The sequence below is a fragment of the Bubalus kerabau genome, unplaced genomic scaffold (genome assembly GCF_029407905.1).
Source record: "Bubalus kerabau isolate K-KA32 ecotype Philippines breed swamp buffalo unplaced genomic scaffold, PCC_UOA_SB_1v2 scaffold_50, whole genome shotgun sequence".
Taxonomy (NCBI): Eukaryota; Metazoa; Chordata; class Mammalia; order Artiodactyla; family Bovidae; genus Bubalus; species Bubalus kerabau.
Genome location: NW_026577904.1, coordinates 2,310,231 through 2,330,190, shown reverse-complemented (window position 1 = coordinate 2,330,190; position 19,960 = coordinate 2,310,231). Strand labels below are relative to the sequence as shown.

General features: G+C 39.5%; 1 protein-coding gene across 1 annotated transcript; it reads left to right on the top strand.

Annotated features, from left to right (window-relative positions):
* Positions 1–200: 200 nt before the first annotated feature.
* LOC129640884 (rho GTPase-activating protein 20-like) lies at positions 201–19,743 on the top strand. The gene is made up of 4 exons (XM_055565855.1): positions 201–495; positions 5,667–5,816; positions 17,163–17,229; positions 19,597–19,743. The coding sequence occupies exons 1-4, from the start codon at positions 320–322 to the stop codon at positions 19,699–19,701; spliced, it is 498 nt and encodes a 165-aa protein (XP_055421830.1). The 5' UTR covers positions 201–319; the 3' UTR covers positions 19,702–19,743.
* Positions 19,744–19,960: the final 217 nt, after the last annotated feature.

The following is a 19,960-nucleotide window of genomic DNA, read 5'->3' as shown; positions in this document are numbered from 1 at the left end:
CTGCCATCGTCTCTACCTTTGGCCTCTTGGTTCTCCTCTTCCTAAGAGTTCATGACCAGCTCCGCTCCTTTCTCTGTTCCCTGCCTCTAAGAGTCCGCATGCCCAAGGGCTTTGTCCTTGAACTTGTCGCCTGTCCGCATCAACTGCCCGAGTGACCTCATTTCTCTCAGTAACTTTCTATAGCTTGCTGATTCCTGGATTTGAGCTGTGAAGCCCTGTTTGGGAGACTGAGGCTTCTTTTTAAAGTTGTGTCGATCTTGACATTTAACATAAACCCCATCGTATATCTGACCAGTGACTCGTTGTTCTGTGGTGTTTGATGTTTTTCAGAAGCCCTTCCGTTGAGGTGGCCACCAAGAGGGAGAGTACTTCATCATCCGAGGGAGCCAACGGTACCCTGCTGATCCACAGCCCTGCAGAACTCAAAAGCGGCTGGAGGAAGCAGAAGCGGTACCTCTCCTCATTTAGTGATGCGTTGCCTATGTCTAATACCATGTGAGTACATATTACATGCTTTCCTAACTAGTATAAAATGGCACCTCTGCTAACCTTGAGGAAAATATGACAGGCAAGGTCTCTCTTCTCTGTGACTTAGATGATAAAAAAAGGAGAGGGGGAAAGGAGAGATTGCGTCGTGCTTGTGATACAAGGTAGATACCATGAGCATCATGAAGGGGACCATGAAGACGATGGGACCATATTTGAAAGGGGTTGTTCAGCAGGACCTCTCAAGAAGCCAGCCTCTAAGCTAGACCTGTGGCTTGAGAAGCAGCCTCCATTCTCAGCCAAGGCGGCTGAGCCTTCGAGGCTGAGGGAGCAGCAGGCTTTGACTGGGTGCAGCTGGGCCCCGTGGATGGGGTAGTTCTGGGAAGGCCAATGTGACCGGAGCCTAAAGTAAGGGGCATGACATTAGATATAACACTGTAGTCAGGGGTCCAGCCACACAGGGTCCCCACAGGCCACAGTAAGGGGTTAAAATACATGCTGAAAGGTGTTTAACTAGGATAGTAACCATATCTGACATATACTTTTTAGCAAAGCTTTCTGGCTATCGGAAGACGAGAGATTTTGGAGTAAGCAAGGGTGGAAGCAGGGAGACTAGTTAGGGAGGCAACAGTCCTGTGAACAGTATCAAGGACTTCACCCTGGGGTTGGTGGTAAAAACAAAAGATTCAGCCACACAGATGTGGAATATATGTTGGAGACAGAACCAGCGGGGTGCACTTTCCTCCCAACCCTCAACATAGATGCAACTAACACCATAGACTTGGTGGCTTAACAAAAGAAATGTGTTCCCTTATAGTTCTGGAGGCTGGAAATCCACAATAAGGTACCTGTATGATGAGGCTCTAGTGAGAGCTCTCTTCCTGCCTTGCAGATGGCTGTCTTCTCATTGTGTGCTCACAAGGCATTTCCTTGGTGCCAATAAGCCCACCATCCTACTGGATTTGAATCTTACCCTTTATGACCTCATTAGCCTCCATGACATCCTCCAAAGCTCATTTTCCAAATATAGTCTCATTTGCAGGGAGGGCGTCACTGTATTAAGGACTTTAGCAGCCAGGAGGGGCGGGGGACACAGTTCCCCCACTGCAGTAACCACAGCACTGAGTCCTTGTTCTTCACACAAGTTTTGGAAAAAGACCTAGAAGATCATTCCCACAGTAACATTTAGGTGTATTCATGATTATTATTAATATAAAATTTTTTTTTTCAGAAGGAAATAACTAAAAAGAAATCACCTCCTGTGATAACAAACACATCTCTTCCTGTCATGCCTCATTCTTAGATGGAATATTGTATCCTGCCTTGAATCAATCTGTTCAAATTAATAATCTGAGTGTAGCACCTAGTTTTGCCACTTAGCCATAAGAAGAGGTGGGGACACTGAGGTTCCCTATTGCCTCAGCTCACCTTCAGACTTCAGTGGAAAACTCACTCATCTTGAGGCTGATGCCATAGAAATTAACACAAATGGAATAAATGGTTTACTAACTTCTCCCTATGCATTTGATGAGAATAAGTACATTTTAGTTTCTAGGTAATAATAAGGGGGATTTAAATATTTATTTCTTCACAGAGAAATTATATTTCTCCAATTGTGGGATGTTAATATTCAATTAAAATTATTTTGAGATTTTTTTTAGTCATTTTTTCCCATATTACAAACATTAGAAACATCTGTTCTCAAGAATTAATCTCATGAATTCTTCAACATCATTTTGATATTCATTAGAATGCTAATAAGCTATCTTTCAAATAAAATGATTACTTTTATTTTTTATAACAGGATCTACTTTATAAATATTACGATATTAATACTAGCAGAGGCCTATGAAGAATTAACAAATAGGAAGGGACCATACATAGCCAACACCACTTTTAGACATCACTATCCTCACATTTAGTTGTTACAGAATACAGAAACAATAAAAAATGAATGTTATTTAGATCAAAAGATAATTTACTATTAACTTACCAGTGAAACAGCAGACAGTTACACACCATACCACAATCTCTATTTCCAAGCATCTAAAGGAACAGTCTTGTGTTGGAATAGGGGAAGTCTGCCTAGAATCCCAGAAACTCCACAAACCATTGGGGCTTACCTTCCAGTATGAGGAGAAGGGCAGAGTTAGAGATGGTTATATAGCCTCACTGTCTCAATGGACTTGAATCTGAGCAAACTCGCGGGATAGTAAGGTCAGGGGAGCCTGGCATTCTGCAGTCCATGGGGTTGCAAACAGTCTGACATGACTTAGCAACTGAAGAACAACAACAAACAGGAAAGGAGAGGGGTGTGGGAATCCGTAGTAAGGGATACACAATAAAAATTTTAAATGTAGTCCTCCTCTTCCTTCTCATCCTTCAGTCATTTTATATTAGATTCGTTCTAACTTGTGAGAGAATCTCATTAAGTCATGACTAAGGCTGAAGAAATACAATGAGACCCTAGGAGAATCCACTGCAGTATAAAGTTTTGTTGTCTTAAACATTTCCAAGCTGGCATCTAGCTTTGTTGGTATAGTGTCATGAGATTTATCATGTCAGTCTGCAAATTAAAGAACAATCCCGTCAGAAAGCCTGGTGGCTCCTGGAGAAGAGTTGAGGCTGAGGATAGGAAAGAGGAGAAGGGTACCTCAGGGAAGCTGAGGTCCACACCGATGGAGGCCAAGTGGGTAGGAGCACAGGCTCGTGATTTAGGCTGTCTGAGTTCAAATCCTGGTTCTGTTGCTTTGGGAAATTGACTTAACCTCACCTGTAAAATGGAGCTGCTGCTGCTAAGTCGATTCAGTCGTGTCCGACTCTGTGCAACCCCATAGATGGCAGCCCACCAGGCTCCCCCGTCCCTGGGATTCTCCAGGCAAGAATACTGGAGTGGGTTGCCATTTCCTTCTCTAATGCATGAAAGTCAAAAGTGAAAGTGAAGTCACTCAGTCATGTCCGACTCTTACCGACTCCATGGACTGCAGCCTACCAGGCTACTCCGCCCATGGGATTTTCCAGGCAAGAGTACTGGAGTGGGGTGCCATTGCTTTCTCCTAAAATGCAGCTACTAAAGACTACTTGGTGTAGTTGACCATTAAATGAAAAAAATGTTTATAAAAGTCTTAGAACAATGCTCACTATATGGTAAATACTCAGTGTTACTGAAGAATGCAAACCATGCTCTGGGCTTTTGGATAACTCCTTGATTTGGTTTCAAGGGAGTGAATGATCTTGGCGCTTCACTTCACTAAGAAGAGAATTATTGAAATGCCTTTTCCCAGGTCAGTGTATTTGGACGGTTCCACACAGTACCTTGGGTGTCAACACACTTAGACATCTACACGAGAAAAAAAAACCTATAAAACCCAGCAGATAGGCATCTATCTTTCCCATTAACTGAAAGTCGCTCAGTCGTGTCCTACTCTTTGCGACCCCATGGAGTATACAGTCCATGGAATTCTCCAGGCCAGATACTGGAGTGAGTAGCCTTTCCCTTCTCCAGAGGATCTTCCCAACCCAGGAATCGAACGGGTGTGTCCTGCATTGCAGGTGGATTCTTTACCACCTATCAGGGAAGCCCTCTTTCCCATTGGGCATATATTTTTAATTTGAAAATGCTTTTAGAGTTACTATATAGAAAAATAATTTTATTTGATAATTGTGTTTCATAAAATCTTCAAATACACAGGCACAGGGTAAAAATGTTGAAATCAGATGTAGAAAAAACCCACCTTGTATTGCAAAGCAGATTTCCATCATATTTATATTCATAGTGCCCACTGAATCAAGATTATCCTTCAAGTGGGCTCCCTGCAAAATTATTTTCATTTCATAAGTCCCATTGAAGAGTTGGAGCTTTAACTGTTCCCTGAACCAGAAGAATCAAAGGCATTTCTGCACACGAGGTATCTCGGATCTCATTCTACATTTAGTGTGTCTACATGTGGTTCTGAATTGTAGAAGTTCCAGAGCTGTGCACCCCAGTTACCTCGGCATCTTTCATAGGGCTTGTAGCTATCTAAATCTCAGGCCCGCCAAGAGTTAAATTTGTGAATTAACCAAGAGATATGGTGGTTTCCATGTTAGAAGTCAAAAGAGAATCAGCAGAAACTGTCAGAGAGCAGATTCATTGGTGACCTTCTGACTCCCCAGAGGTAAATGGGAAAGATGTCTCTCATCTATGCAGAAGACATCCTGGCCACTGATCTGAGGTTGACTGACTGACTGATTGATTGAGTTTTAAGTTGGGGTTCAATTTGTATGCTAACAATTTTTCAGTTTTTACCTATAAGAGAAAATGTTATGAACAAAATTTACGAAAGGAAATTTAAAATAACCTATGCTAGAAAATAAAACATCTTGTTTAAAAAATTAAAGTTGAAAATGTATTTTAAATCTCTCTAGTCTAGCCTTTATTATTATTATTATTATTTGGTCTCTGTTAAGGAAATAGTTGTGTAACTATTTTTATTTTTATTTTTTTTAGTTCTACCAGTTTATTGCTACCAACCCGTGACCCTCCACCCTCATACACACATGCTCAGTCATGTAACCCCATGGACTGCAGCCTGCCAGGCTCCTCTGTCCATGGACTTTTCCAGGCAAGAATACTGGAGTGGGTTGCCATTTCCTTCTCCAGTGTAACTATTTTTATAAACCATATATCATGCATGTATTTTGGTTCAGCCTCTCAATACTTTTTGACATATGCAAGACATGAATGAATAATAAACTAATTATAATAATTACAAACATATTTGTATATTTTCTACATTTATATTATTATAATTATAAAATGCTAAATATTTACATTTATATAAGATTTATTTTTAATATAATATATAATAATAAATATGAGACTGATAAATGAGTTAATGGTTCTCTAAAAAAGCTCTAAGATATAAAGGATGGTCTATACTCATTACTTAACATTCAGAAAATGTCTATTCCCACCATGAAGGAAGTGTTTTCAGGGACTCTCTGGACCAGCCTCCGCTGAACACGTATTTTTGAAAAGGTCTATCAAATGCCTAGCCACGCCATCCACAGTGAGAAATAGAGATGAAGGAGGCATGCTTGGCCCTCCAGCAATAAGAAACACCATCTTAGCATGAACACAGCTGCTCCCATTACGTTTCAGAAACAAACTAACAGAGGCATTATTTGGTTCTTTCCAGGTATAAAAAGAACGTTAAGATAAAAGATAAAACACCACTGAGCACCACATGGACTGACAACCGTATACACAAGGCTGGTGAAGCCGGCGTCGTTGCCAGAAAGTCCTTTGTCCTGGGCTGGCCCACGGTGAACTTTGTGGCCCCCTCCAGGTGAGACCTACAGCTTGGTGTCCTGGATCTACGTGGGTTCAAAAGGAGGACATTTTAATCTGATTGTCTATTAAGCCAGTGACTCACTTCTTGACTGACCATAATGACACATATGGGCTTCCCTGGTGGCTCAGTGGTCAAGAATCTGCCTGTAATGCAGGAGACTTGCGGAAGACCTGCCCACTCAATCCCTGGGTCAGGAAGATCCCCTGGAGGTGGAAATGGCAACCCACTCCAGCATTCTGCCTAGGAAATCCCATGGACAGAGGAGCCTGGCGGGCTACAGTCCATGCGGTCACAAGAAGAGTCAGACACGACTGAGTGACATAAACAACAACAAATGACACATATGCCTTGTACTTTTCCCTCCTAAAAAGGTTTTCATGTGCAAATGCATGCATATGGATAGTAAATAGTGGAAATGACTGGAGTGATTTCCTTTGGTTTTGATCAGTGGTTTTTCAGATGGGCTATGTGAGCTCCTTGGGAAGCCAGATCCTCTTGTGTTCATGGTATCCTTGTATGAGGAAGGAGGATCATGAGAGCAAGACTCTAGGACCCCTCACCAATATCCTGCCCTCAATCCAATCCCGATTATCTTTCTTGAAAAAGTACAATTATATTTGAAAAACTGACTTTATACTCCCAAATTAATTCCCTTTAAAATGGTACTTAATTATACACATAACATTAATTGTGTCATCAAATAGTAGGTTGCCTGAATTGCTGTGTACAAATAATCTTATTTGGTGTGTGTAGAAGGGTGACAATAAAACAAAGCTACGATTCCATGGAGTACAGGTCAGTTTTCCAATTACATTCTTAGACTGGAGTGAGGATGGGGAATGTGACTATCCCAAGTTGACAGTCCCGGGTTCGCCAGTGCCATGAAACATTCACAACTGCCATTTGGAACAACCATACCCCGTATCTCAGTCTCGTGCGCACACTGGGCCCTCCTCACACACACTTGACACACTTTCTTGTCCTCCTCACCTGACCACCAAGATCTCTTGTATCATCAGAGAGCTAAGACAACTAAAATGCTGCCAAGTGGTAAACTGACTAAATGCTAGAATTCAGCTGTTGACTTAATGAAAACTTTGAAAGCTTTTGGGGAAGAAATATGTATTTGTATCATTCTCTGTATGTCTGCTTTCCATGACTTATTTCTCTAAAGATCCAGTTCCTATTGCTTAAACATCTTTTCCATGTTTTAAGTGAATGGAAGCAGTTTCATTTGGGAATGTGCAATTTCTGATAAGGGAGTGTCCAAGAAACTTTTTTCCTAGTGAGGCTAGAAAGGAGGAAGCCAGGTTTACACATGTTATTTAGGTTTAAAAGCTGTGCGAGAACATACACGGCATTCATAACAATGCCTGACACCTAGTGCTTTGGCCATTTGCTATTTTAGTCTTCTGCAGGTTGCCATGAGTAATTAGCAGCTGTGTTCGGGTATATATGCAGGTTGGGAGCTCAGAGGGCACTCTACTTCCTGGTGAAACAGTTCTTGAAATGGGGATGGGGGGTAGGAGCAGTGTTTTGGTAGGAATATAAAATGTGGCAGCCATAGGAGAACATACATATTCTGGGTATATATCCAAGAGAAATGAAAACTTACATCCACACAAAAAATTTATACACAAACGCTCATAGCTGCTTTATCCACCACAGCCAAAAAAAAAAAAAAAAAAAAAAATTGGAAATAGCCTAAGTGTTTATCAACTAATGAATGTATAAACCAAACCTGGTATGGGGCCTGAGGATGGAGGAGACTGGGGTGTGACTCCTTAATGCACACAGGGTTTGCCATTGGGTAGTGAAAATATTCCAGAAGTAGATAATGGTGATGGTTGCACAATCTTGTTAATCTACCGATGAGCACTAATTGTCAGTTTTATGTTATGCATAATTTACCACAATAAATAAAATTTAGTAAGTGATAAGTCTGTGTATGAATGAGCCTAAAACATTTTCAGCTCTGGATAATTAAATGCTACACAAACTTTAGCACAGAAAATGCTAATCTTTAACAATTTAGCAGTAGATTGATCTGCATCAGAGGATCATAGTAATGAAGAATAAGTTTCCTAGAAACTAATTTCATATATTACAATTTACTATATGGTACACACATAAAGTGGGCTGGAAGAAGCACAAGCTGGAATCAAGATTGTGGGAGAAATATCAATAACCTCAGATATGCAGATGACACCACCTTTATGGCAGAAAGTGAAGAGGAACTCAAAAGCCTCTTGATGAAAGTGAAAGTGGAGAGTGAAAAAGTTGGCTTAAAGCTCCACATTCAGAAAACGAAGATCATGGCATCTGGTCCCATCACTTCATGGCAAATAGATGGGGAAACAGTGGAAACAGTGTCAGACTTTATTTTGGGGGGCTCCAAAATCACTGCATATGGTGATTGAAGCCATGAAATTAAAAGACACTTGCTGCTTGGAAGAAAAGTTATGACCAACCTAGATAGCACATTCAAAAGCAGAGACATTACTTCGCCAACAAAGGTCCGTCTAGTCAAGGCTATGGTTTTTCCAGTGGTCATGTATGGATGTGAGAGTTGGACTGTGAAGAAAGCTGAGTGCCGAAGAATTGATGCTTTTGAGCTGTGGTGTTGGAGAAGACTCTTGAGAGTCCCTTGGACTGCAAGGAGATGCAACCAGTCCATTCTGAAGGAGATCAGCCCTGGGATTTCTTAGGAGGGAATGATGCTGAGGCTGAAACTCCAGTACTTTGGCCACCTCGTGCGAAGAGTTGACTATTGGAAAAGACTCTGATGCTGGGAGGGATTGGGGGCAGGAGGAGAAGGGGACGACAAAGGATGAGATGGCTGGATGGCATCACCGACTCGATGGACGTGAGTCTGAGTGAACTCCGGGATTTGGTGATGGACAGGGAGGCCTGGAGTGCTGCGATTCATGGGGTCGCAAAGAGTTGGACACGACTGAGCGACTGAACTGAACTGAACTGAACACACATAAAGGACTAAAATATTGTAGGGTTTTTTCCTAATAGGATACTCCTGTTTCTGAGATAACATAGTTCCATCCAAATGCCAATTCCTAAGTATGATTTAATCTGAATAATCATGTTCTTTATATCTGAATAGCACTTCTACCTATAAGAACACTCAGGTATAATTAATCCTTTTCCTGTTCTGGAAACTGAGGCACAGAGTGGTTCAGTGACTTGCCCATGATTACACAGCTTGCATGACACCTGCAGTTAAGTGTTTAGATTTCAAACCAACTTTTTGTCAAGTTTAACATCTACTTCTCATCACTGTAATATGGTTTAAAAAAGAGAGACTCCATATCAAGAGCCTAATTATGAAGAGGGTACAACTTACATATGCATACACATTAGTTAACAACTGGCTGCTGATATTTTTTTTAATCTGGAATAGCACTTAATATGCTAATACAAGTCTTAATATGTTAGTGTGGAGAAGGCAATGGCACCCCACTCCAGTACTTTTACCTAGAAAATCCCATGGACGGAGGAGCCTGGTAGGCTGCAGTGCATGGGGTCGCTAAGAGTCAGACACGACTGAGCGACTTCCCTTTCACTTTTCACTTTCATGCATTGGAGAAGGAAATGGCAACCCACTCCAGTGTTCTTGCCTGGAGAATCCCAGGGACGGGAAGCCTGGTTGGCTGCCGTCTGTGGGGTCGCACAGAGTCGGACATGACTGAAGCGACGCAGCAGCAGCAGCAATATGTTAGTGTAAGTATTTTATGTAATTTTTCTCCCATTTTTTAAGATTGCAGTTTTCCTGAACAAAAGGAAAAATGGCAGTCCTTCCTTCAAAGGTATTTTGACAACAGTATACGTATGTTAAATCTTTAATCCATGATAGAAGAATGCAAATCTCTTCAAGGCAGTGCCCCCAAACTGTGTCCTTCTCCCTGGTAGGAATTGTTAGACTCCCCTCAAGTAACTTCTTGTTTAGGTTTATCCTGACTGCTGCTGCAAAGAATGTTCTCTCATTTACACGTATGCTCTGCTTAGCTTTAAGGAAGTTCTGTGTGTCACTGTCATCTTTCCTTTCTCTCCATCCTAATGGTTGGAACTAACATTATTCTCAAAACATATGTTAAATTTCCATAAGTGTAGATTACTTACTCTAATGAAAGATTCTCAAAGCAAATGCCACGTCCTGTCCTTGAACCCAGGAAGGCCCTGCGCCCGCCAATCTAGGCAGGAAAACTTTGAGGATTGGATCTGCTGCCCAAATCGCACATAACAAAGGCGACCTGTTACTTTCTGGGTCATATCTTATTTTCCTGAAAATATTTTTGCATATCTTCTTCCAATCCCTAATTTGATTTTACTCAGTTTATCTCTCCATGCTTTTAAGAATAATAACAAGGGCTTCCCTGACGGCTCAGTGGTAAAGAATCTGCCTGCCAATGCAGGAGATACAGGTTTGAGCCCTGATAGAGGAAGATCCCCCATGCCGCGGAGCAGCTAAGCCTGTGCACCACAATTAACTGAGCCTACGCTCCAGAGCCCAGGAACCGAACTGCAGCTACTGAAGCCCACGTGCTCACAACAAGAGAAGCCCCTGCAAGGAGAAGCTCGTGAACTGCAGCTAGAGCATGACCCCCACTGGCCACAGCCAGAGATGGGCCTCCACAGCAACACAGACCCAGCACAGCTGAAAATTTAGAAATTAAAATAAGGCGAAATAAAAAAAATAGATATTAAAAGAAGAATAATAACAAATAAGGGGCTTCCCTGGTGGTCCAGTGCAGGCGCCTGGGTTCAGTACCTGCTCAGGGAACTAGACAGATCCCACATGCCACAACTAAGAGTCTGCATGCCACCAGTAAAGATCCTGTGTACCACAAGGGAGACCCGGTGCAGCCAAACGAATTCAATAAATAAATTTTTTAAAGAAAATAATAACAGTATTTAAAAGATTAGCAACATTGATTGATTTGAAAATAAGCTGATAGCTAAAGCTAATTTGTCTACCCTATCCTGGGTTATTACTGAATTTTATTAGGTACGTCAATCTAGCCAAAGAGAAGGATCGATCAGAAAGCATTCCCCTCCAAATCTTCACTGAGGACATCAAAAACAGTGCATGTGTAAGTATTTTTAAGATCAAAAATTAAATTCCAAGTTCTCAACTTAGCAAAATGAAACTGATGGGAGATATACAGAAGAGATAGAGAGATGGGGTGGGTAGGAGGGAGAACAAAAAAGAGGAGAAAGAGAGAGGGGAGTAATTTAGCAAGCACTGTGTGGGAACACATATTTTCCCGTGAAAAGATGAGTGTCATTACATTGTGGTTTGGATTGTTTCCACTGTTTTTTGTTTTGTTTTGTTTTTTCCCCCTGTGATGTTTTTATTTGGAATAATTGTAACTTACAGAAAAGTTAAAAAAATAGTGCAAAGAACACACCATATGCCATTTACCTAAATTCACCTATTTATGAACCTTTTGTTCCATTTGTTTGATCCATTTATTTGTCTCCTCTCTCTCTCTCTCTCTCTCTCTCTCTCTATATATATATATATATATATATAAATATAAATATATATGTGTGTGTGTGTGTATCTAACTATTTTTGAGGGTCATACGTACACCATGCCCTTTCTCCTTAAATAATTAGGTATGTCCTAAGAATAAGGATAGTCTTTCATATAACCGTCACACAGCTATGACCTTTGGTAAATTACCATACGTGTAATACTTTAATCAACCATTTACTTTTCCATTTTGTTAGCTGATCTCAATAATGCCCCTTTCTAGCACAGGATTAAGAGGAAGGTAATGCTAAATGCAGAAGACTTTTTTTTTTTAAATTTTATTTTTAAACTTTACATAATTGTATTAGTTTTGCCAAATATCAAAATGAATCCACCACAGGTATACATGTGTTCCCCATCCTGAACCCTCCTCCCTCCTCCCTCCCCATACCATCCCTCTGGGTCGTCCCAGTGCACTAGCCCCAAGCATCCAGTATCGTGCATCGAACCTGGACTGGCAACTCATTTCATACATGATATTTTACATGTTTCAATGCCATTCTCCCAAATCCTCCCACCCGCTCCCTCTCCCACAGAGTCCATAAGACCGTTCTATACATCAGTGCCTCTTTTGCTGTCTCGTACACAGGGTTATTGTTACCATCTTTCTAAATTCCATATATATGCGTTAGTATACTGTATTGGTGTTTTTCCTTCTGGCTTACTTCACTCTGTATAATAGGCTCCAGTTTCATCCACCTCATTAGAACTGATTCAAATGTATTCTTTTTAATGGCTGAGTAATACTCCATTGTGTATATGTACCACAGCTTTCTTATCCATTCATCTGCTGATGGACATCTAGGTTGCTTCCATGTCCTAGCTATTATAAACAGTGCTGCGATGAACATTGGGGTACACGTGTCTCTTTCCCTTCTGGTTTCCTCAGTGTGTATGCCCAGCAGTGGGATTGCTGGGTCATAAGGCAGTTCTATTTCCAGTTTTTTAAGGAATCTCCACACTGTTCTCCACACTGGCTGTACTAGTTTGCATTCCCACCAACAGTGTAAGAGGGTTCGCTTTGCTCCACACCCTCTCCAGCATTTATTATTTGTAGGCTTTTGGATCGCAGCCGATCTGACTGGTGTGAAATGGTACCTCATAGTGGTTTTGATTTGCATTTCTCTGATAATGAGTGATGTTGAGCATCTTTTCATGTGTTTGTTAGCCATCTGTATGTCTTCTTTGGAGAAATGTCTATTTAGTTCTTTGGCCCATTTTTTGATTGGGTCATTTATTTTTCTGGAGTTGAGCTGTAGGAGTTGCTTGTATATTTTTGAGATTAGTTGTTTGTCAGTTGCTTCATTTGCTATTATTTTCTCCCATTCTGAAGGCTGTCTTTTCACCTTGAAAGGTCTTTCATTCTGAGGAATATCTGGATAGAACTGAGCCAAAAGGGATGATACTTTGAAAGGATCAGCAAATCTCTACCTCATTTTGTTTATGCTACTGGGGGGAAAAAATCATACCATTAGCCCCAGTTATTTGCATGTAATTTGATTTCTGAAAGTGTAGTGCTGTAGCCTAGACATTTGTGATGAAAAGATATTCTGGATGTTTTTTTTATGATACTTTGTTCTACTGTAGTTTACAGTAACTCTAGATGACACACAACAGTATTTGAAGGTAGAAAAAGGAAGTCATTTAAGACAGTTATTTCCTGGCCAAGAGCAAAGCCAGGCAAAATCCAATTTGTTCCTGACCACCAGATAAATGCAATGCCGGCAAGAGATGCATCTAGAGGGTTCTCATGCAGCAAAGCACACTTTCGTCTCCGCCTACTTTGATTTGTGACAATGGGTTACATTCAGAATTTTTCACCTAGAAATTTTAAAAAATCAACTTTATTTATGTGTAACTTACACAAAATAAACATTTCTGATGTTCTTCATTCCTGAAGATTCAAGTTTCCTTCTAGTACTTCATTTTATCCTGGAGAACTTTCCTTTTCTTATACATATCTGGTACCAACAGATTGTCTTAGTTTCTTTCACCTGAAATGTCTTTATTTCACCTTCAGTCTTGAAGGGTATTTTTGCTGGATATAGAATTTTGTTTGCAAATGTTTTCAACACTGTAAAGATGTTTCACTTTTAGTCTCTGTGTTTTCTGATGAGTACTCTGTGCTCACTCAAACATCAACCCTCTATGTGTGACTTGTCATTTTTCTTCAGCTGCTCTCAAGATATTCTCTTTAGTTTTGGTTTTTAGCTGTGTAGCTATGAAGTGTCAAAGCATGGTTTTCTTTTAATCTACCTGTTTGGTACTTTCTGAACTTCTTGAATTTATAAATTTATGTCTTTCACCAAGTTTGAGAAATTGTAGTCATCATTCTCTTGTATTAATTTTCTATAAATTGCCTTCCTATTTTTATGGAGCATTTTTTAATGTGTTGTGTGCTCAAGAGCTATTATAAACACCCTGTTCACTGGCAGTTTAGAATGGAACTTACATTTTAAAAATTTTCAATCTCATTTCCTAGATTAATTGGTTTTATTTAATTGATTCATTAGATTTCAATCATGAAAATCTTAGTAATCATGACACCTGACAAAAAGAAAGTAATCACTGAATAGTAGTTAAAAAAAAAACTTTAATAACCAGTTCTCATTCTAATTTTACTAAAACTGACTATGTAATGACAAATAAATAAATCCATATTATAAAAGCACAACTCAGGAAGACCAAGATGGTACTTTTTTTTAAACTATCTTTCCTCCATTATGGAAACAGCCTTAAGGTGCTGAGGGTAGCCTATGTGCCCTTGTGGAATTCTCAGTCTTTCTAGTTCTTGCTTAAGCTATTATATTTTGTGTGCCTCAAATCCTTTAACAGAAATATTTGTTTTACTGAAATGCTTTCTACTAGCTTCATGTTATATAAAGGAATGGAAATAGATTATAATTAGGGGATTATATTCTATATACAAGCATTTTACTTTGTCATTACCTGAATTATAAGCTTTGCCTTTAGAATATAGATAACAATATAACAATAATTATTGACTCACTTGTTTAAAAATGTTTAATTTATAGCAGCTTTTCTCGCTTCTTTTTTGCAGTCTGTTACTGTAACAGTGACAAATTCAGACACAGTGAATGATGTTATCAATATGTCACTTTCAAAGCTAGGAATAACTGTAAGTTACCTGCAAGTTATTTTTAGTTAAAAAACCAACTTTGATTTTTGAGATTTGTGTGTGTATGTGTATGTCTGTGTTTGTGTATAATGTATCTATTATCATAAGACAGCTGATTATTTCAGATAACTCCATCATATTTGGTAGAATTTGAAGGCAGCCAAACTATATTAATAACCTATGTGTGTGTTAGTCACTTAGTCATGTCCTACTCTTTGAGAGCCCGTGGATTATAGCCCACCAGGACGCTCTGTCTATGGAATTCTCCAGGCAACAATACTGAAGTGGGTTGCCATTCCCTTCTTTGAGGATCTTCCCAACCCAAGGATCAAACCTGGGTCTACCATATTGTAGGCAGATTCTTTACTGTCTGAGCCACCAAGGAAGCCCCTTAATAATCTATACAGATGTGTTATTTGTGTATTCCCATTATAAATTTTGTGTGAACTGAAGTCATAGCACAATGAAATCAGGCTATAATTTTACAGTTTTAAGGAAAAAATGTATTTTTATTATATATATATACACACACACACACACACACACACACACACACCCACATAGACAAGAAAATATTTATGATTCTAAATATTTCCTCCTCTATTGGATTATTCTTTTTGTATCTTCTTTCCTGATTCCTCCTGTCCCATCTCCATTTACCCTGATTGCGCCTGAGGACTCAATCTCAGTATGAGAAAATCCTAAATGATATGTTTTGTTGTAAATCTGATGTAAAGACCACCTGGCAAGAAGCTACATCCCCTTGATGCAGGTCCTATAATGCAATGGCTAATGCCTCTTGTGAACTGCTGAAGAAGACAAGTTCTGAATAAGACCATGGGTCTGGAAGCGTTTGTGTGCACATCTCTTTCATCTCATTTTGTTTTCAAGTGTCTGCTCTTTTATGTTTTGATAGGACTGTTATGCTTGTTAAACATTTTTTAGTGAAAGAGATGGCTATGTTTGAGGATGAGGGTTCAGAAGCAGAAAGAGGAGTGGAACATTCAGATGGACAGAACTGAACAAAGCACTTGTAAAGCATAGATCCTTATATAAAATTATATATATTTATATATATATATACATATCAATGTGTAAAATGTACATATAAATATAATTATGAATACATATTTATACATAAATGTGAAAATGTCTTGCTATTGTGATATGACATAATTACAATATTCATATTTGTGTTTCTCAATGGTATAATAAAGCCCCTTAAAACCTCAAGACAGCCAGAATTTGGTATAAGACATCAAGATTTCTGTAAAAATATAATTTAATAATACATTTTAAATAAAATTGAATTCATATGCATTGAGTACAGCACCCCTCTGCACTGATTTCTAATCTATATGATATTTATGCCCTGAATGAGAGTCAAATCTTAGAAGAAAGTGGCTTTAGGGATAAGGTTGGGGAGACTGATTAATGTTAGAACTCATTTTATTTCATTTTTGTAACTTTCCTTTGCTTAACGTGATCAATCTCACTAGACAAAAAATTTCTATTTCAGTGAATAACTAGGGTTATTTGCCTATATATATATATATATATATATATATATATATATATATGCCTGATTTATGGGATTCCATCATAGTTTTTCCAGTTTTTACCTTAAAAGAAAAGATTTTTATCAGCTCTCTCATTTCTATTCGCAATGCCATTTTAAGCCTATTTAGTCACATGTGTGTGTTTGTGTGTGTGATTGCGTCCATACCTGGGAGCTTACTTCCTTCATGGCAAGGCCGTGATTTTTAATCAGGAGTCAAAGGTAAGTGTAGTACCTAGTACCTATCACCAACAACTCTATTTCAAACATCTTTTGCTTTATCTTCTCCTGGAGGGCTCTTTAATTTAGCAGTCTTTGTAATTTATACTTGTTTCAAATGGGATATTCAGAATTCCTAGGCAGGGATTCTGCTGGAAGAAACTGTTTTCTACATCTGACTCCTTCTTCAGGTTAGAGTCCTTGTCCCTTCTCTCCCTTGAGTGGTGCTTGCCTACATCACAGCCAGTAGGCTGCCATCTACTCAAGGCCTCTTGGGCATCTGTCTCATTGTGTTAACAGTTGCTGAGCTAATGCTGCCTTTCAAGTTTTACTTTGTTCAGGAATAGTCATGGCAGAGTATGTGGCTTTCTGGACAACATGCTTGACTGGGCAGGGACATTTTAAGGCAAAAGCCAGAATTCTCCAAGGAGTCTCAAAACAGCAGAAAGCAGGATTCTTGAGATTAGACTTCTCTTCCATAGTGAAGAGAAGTTTTTTTTTAATCATTTTATTTTTTATTTATAATTTATATATTTATTTATAATTTTATTAAAAAGTACTATGTTTTGTTTTAATTCATGGACCGCCCACAAAGTGAGAGGCTGCCTGTGACTGCACTGTGGCTGCACAGATCCTCAGCCTTTATCCAAAAGGACAAGAATCTCAGTCGATCCATTGGAGGCTATGAGAGAGGGGCAGGGGCTACTGGAATCAGCATTGTTCACTCAAAAATTGTTGCCACTTCCACGGACCAAATAGCATTTATCCTGGCCCAAATTCTCCTTTTGAAAGTATAGAAATGCTAAGGAAATGAGTTCTTCAAGTACCTACTAGGAATATTTGCTGTGACACATAGTTCTTTTTCTTTCCAAGGGCTCTGAGAAAGATTACCAGTTGTGGATCAGTTCTGCTGAGAAAAAGACTTCATATCCACTTACTGGTAAGTGTCAGGGAAAACCTAAGATGGAGCTGGTTGGGATCCAAATTGTAACTTTAAAGTCTCAAAGTAATGGTTGATCAGTCTTAAGCTTAAATGCCCTTAAACTGAAAATCTCTTGCAGTATTCATTTATACACGTCTTAAATAATTCTAAGCACCTGCTCTCTCCCAAGCACAGATAGCATCTCTTCATGCAGCAGCTTATGGTCTATTTGGGAACAGCAGTGTGGATTTTTCTTCTTTACTTTTTCCACTTGACAAACAGAGTTGTCTTGAAAACAATTACTTACTTACTCTCTATTTACTCACTTAGGTAGGAAAGCAACACAAGCGGGAATTTCTTTTGCTCATACATTATTTTTCATATTCCAGTCTTGACGTTCTCAGTTCCATTTCCTAACTACTGAGTTGTCTCTATTTCGTGATCATCTTCTAAAATCCAGCCATACCTCTGCCCTCAAGTACATTTATTTAATACCTATTCTGTGCCCAAAGCTTTTCTCAGCATCATAAAGAAAATGAAATAATCACAATCAGACACTTAGATTCTTCACTGACTAAAAACCACCTGCATGTGCTTTGCTGTTTCTCAAGCTGAGTTCACTAGCACTGCTCTTGAAATTTTTGATAAATAGACTACATCTTTCCTAAAATAGTTATCATAGCAAGTTAACTAAAAATAATAATGCACATTCTTGGATGAGCAAATCTGTCAGGGGTGGTCAGTGAAAAAAGGAGGAATTAAAACAAGGGCAAAGACAAAATCTGTAGTGGAACCTGCAATATAGTCATGGTGACAATGACTTCCACTAGAAATCTTAGAGCACTTCCTCTTTTAACTTTTTTCATCTGTTCAACAATCCTGTGAGTCTATTACTCTTTCAAGTGATCTGAGGAACATTTTCATGTGGTCTGAAGAATCTAAACAACTAAGTTTTTTCTGTGATATGTATATTCCCAGTCTTAGAATACATAGAGTCACCAAGTATAAAGCTGAAGACAAAACCACCTCACCCATTTCATGTGTTTTTCTTGTCTTGTTGACATCCTTGTAAAAGTCAGTCAGCAGTAAAGTGAAAAAAAATTGAATATTTAAACATATTTAGTTTAATAAAATGCATTAATTTAAATAAGACCATGTAGATGACAACTTCTAAGCTTAGAACAGCCTCAAACAGCATGGCTGGCTCTGAGGACTCCTAAGAGGCTGTCTTTCATGCTGCTGCCTCAGCAGTCATTCTGAATGCGCTTCTTAACATGTTCTCAGCTCACAATTATGGATTAGCTCCTGGTTATCCTGGTGACTTGGTTGTATTTTACTACTCTCACAGAAGCTTCTTTTGCCTTAAAGGATGGAAGTCGCTGTGATTCTTGTTCTGAACAGAGCACTGACATTGTGTTTATGCCAGATGTAAAGCACAAGCAAGAACTCCTCCAGTTGCATTTAATAAATCAGAAACAAAAGAAAAGGAGCTTTCATGCAATTCTTTAAAGATGGAATCCACAGGACAGCACAGGGTCTTAGAGAATTCTATGGAGAGGAAACAATTTATAGCATGAAAGAGCAAAACAAATCACTTGGCAGGCAACTCCCGATGATTTCTGGTGTGGTTTTCCACTCTGTAAACACCGTTTTGCACTTCTGGGTTTTCTCAGCCGTGCAGGCTTGTCTCTGATCACTGTCTCGTAGGAAACCCCTTAGAGGGAAGCAGCAGCGGGAGGGAAACATTAAGGCAAACCACCCCACTGCACTCTGCCTACTGAACTGACAAAAGGAAATGGAAAATCTGTTAAACTGACATGTGGGACAGAACACTGATCAGAGCCATTCTTAACATACATAGTCCGATTATTTTAAAAATATTAAGCACCAATGCTTATTAATATATTTACTTTGATCCTTATGAGTCTATGTGTGAGGGTCAGTGTTTCAAAGGAGGAATGTTAAGGCTAGCATTTTGCCTAAGATGTACAGGTGTAGTGTGTCAAGGCAGAAACTAGAAGGCCATAAATATTCTCAGATGGAAACACAATGAAAGTCAATATTGTGCAATTCACTGATGAAATGCCTTCCAAGCCAAGCAAGGTGTCTAAAAACATTTTTCTTGTTATGTTTTAAACTCTTCTGTTTGGGCACCTGCTTTTTGCAGCGTGTCCCCTTGAGAGAGTGCACATTGTGCTTACTCGGGAGTCACAGCCTTCTCTACCCAGAAGCCCCTGAAGGTCAGCAGTCACACCAGTGTGGCATACTCGCTCACGGTAAGGTGGGTTTGATCCCACCCATCACCATCGGTCTGAATCTGTATTTAGCTTTTTCTCCATATAGGTCATGAACATCCTTATGGAATTAAACTGAGCTATATTCCAGGTACTGGGCTGCTGCAGCAGGAACTGGAGGGCTCCACTTCTGCTTCTGCCCTCCAGGAGGCCTTCCTGGAGGGGCCCCAAGAGATCCAAGACCAGTTTATCCTGAAACCCAGGCACTCAGCCAGAAACCAAGCCAGGAATCAGCGAGGGAAAGGTGAGCCCCTTCCCGTCCTGCAAGTGGCTTCTCTTGGCTCTTGTCTCTACTCCTGAAAACAAACTGTTGACGTACAGACAGTTCTCCATGTGGGGCTGGAGGGCAGTATAGGCAGGCACCAATTCCACCCAGAATCAAGTCCAGAGAAGCCCCAAAGGTCTGAAATCAAGACCCAATTCACTTCTAGGAAGGCTTTTTTTTTTTTTTTATT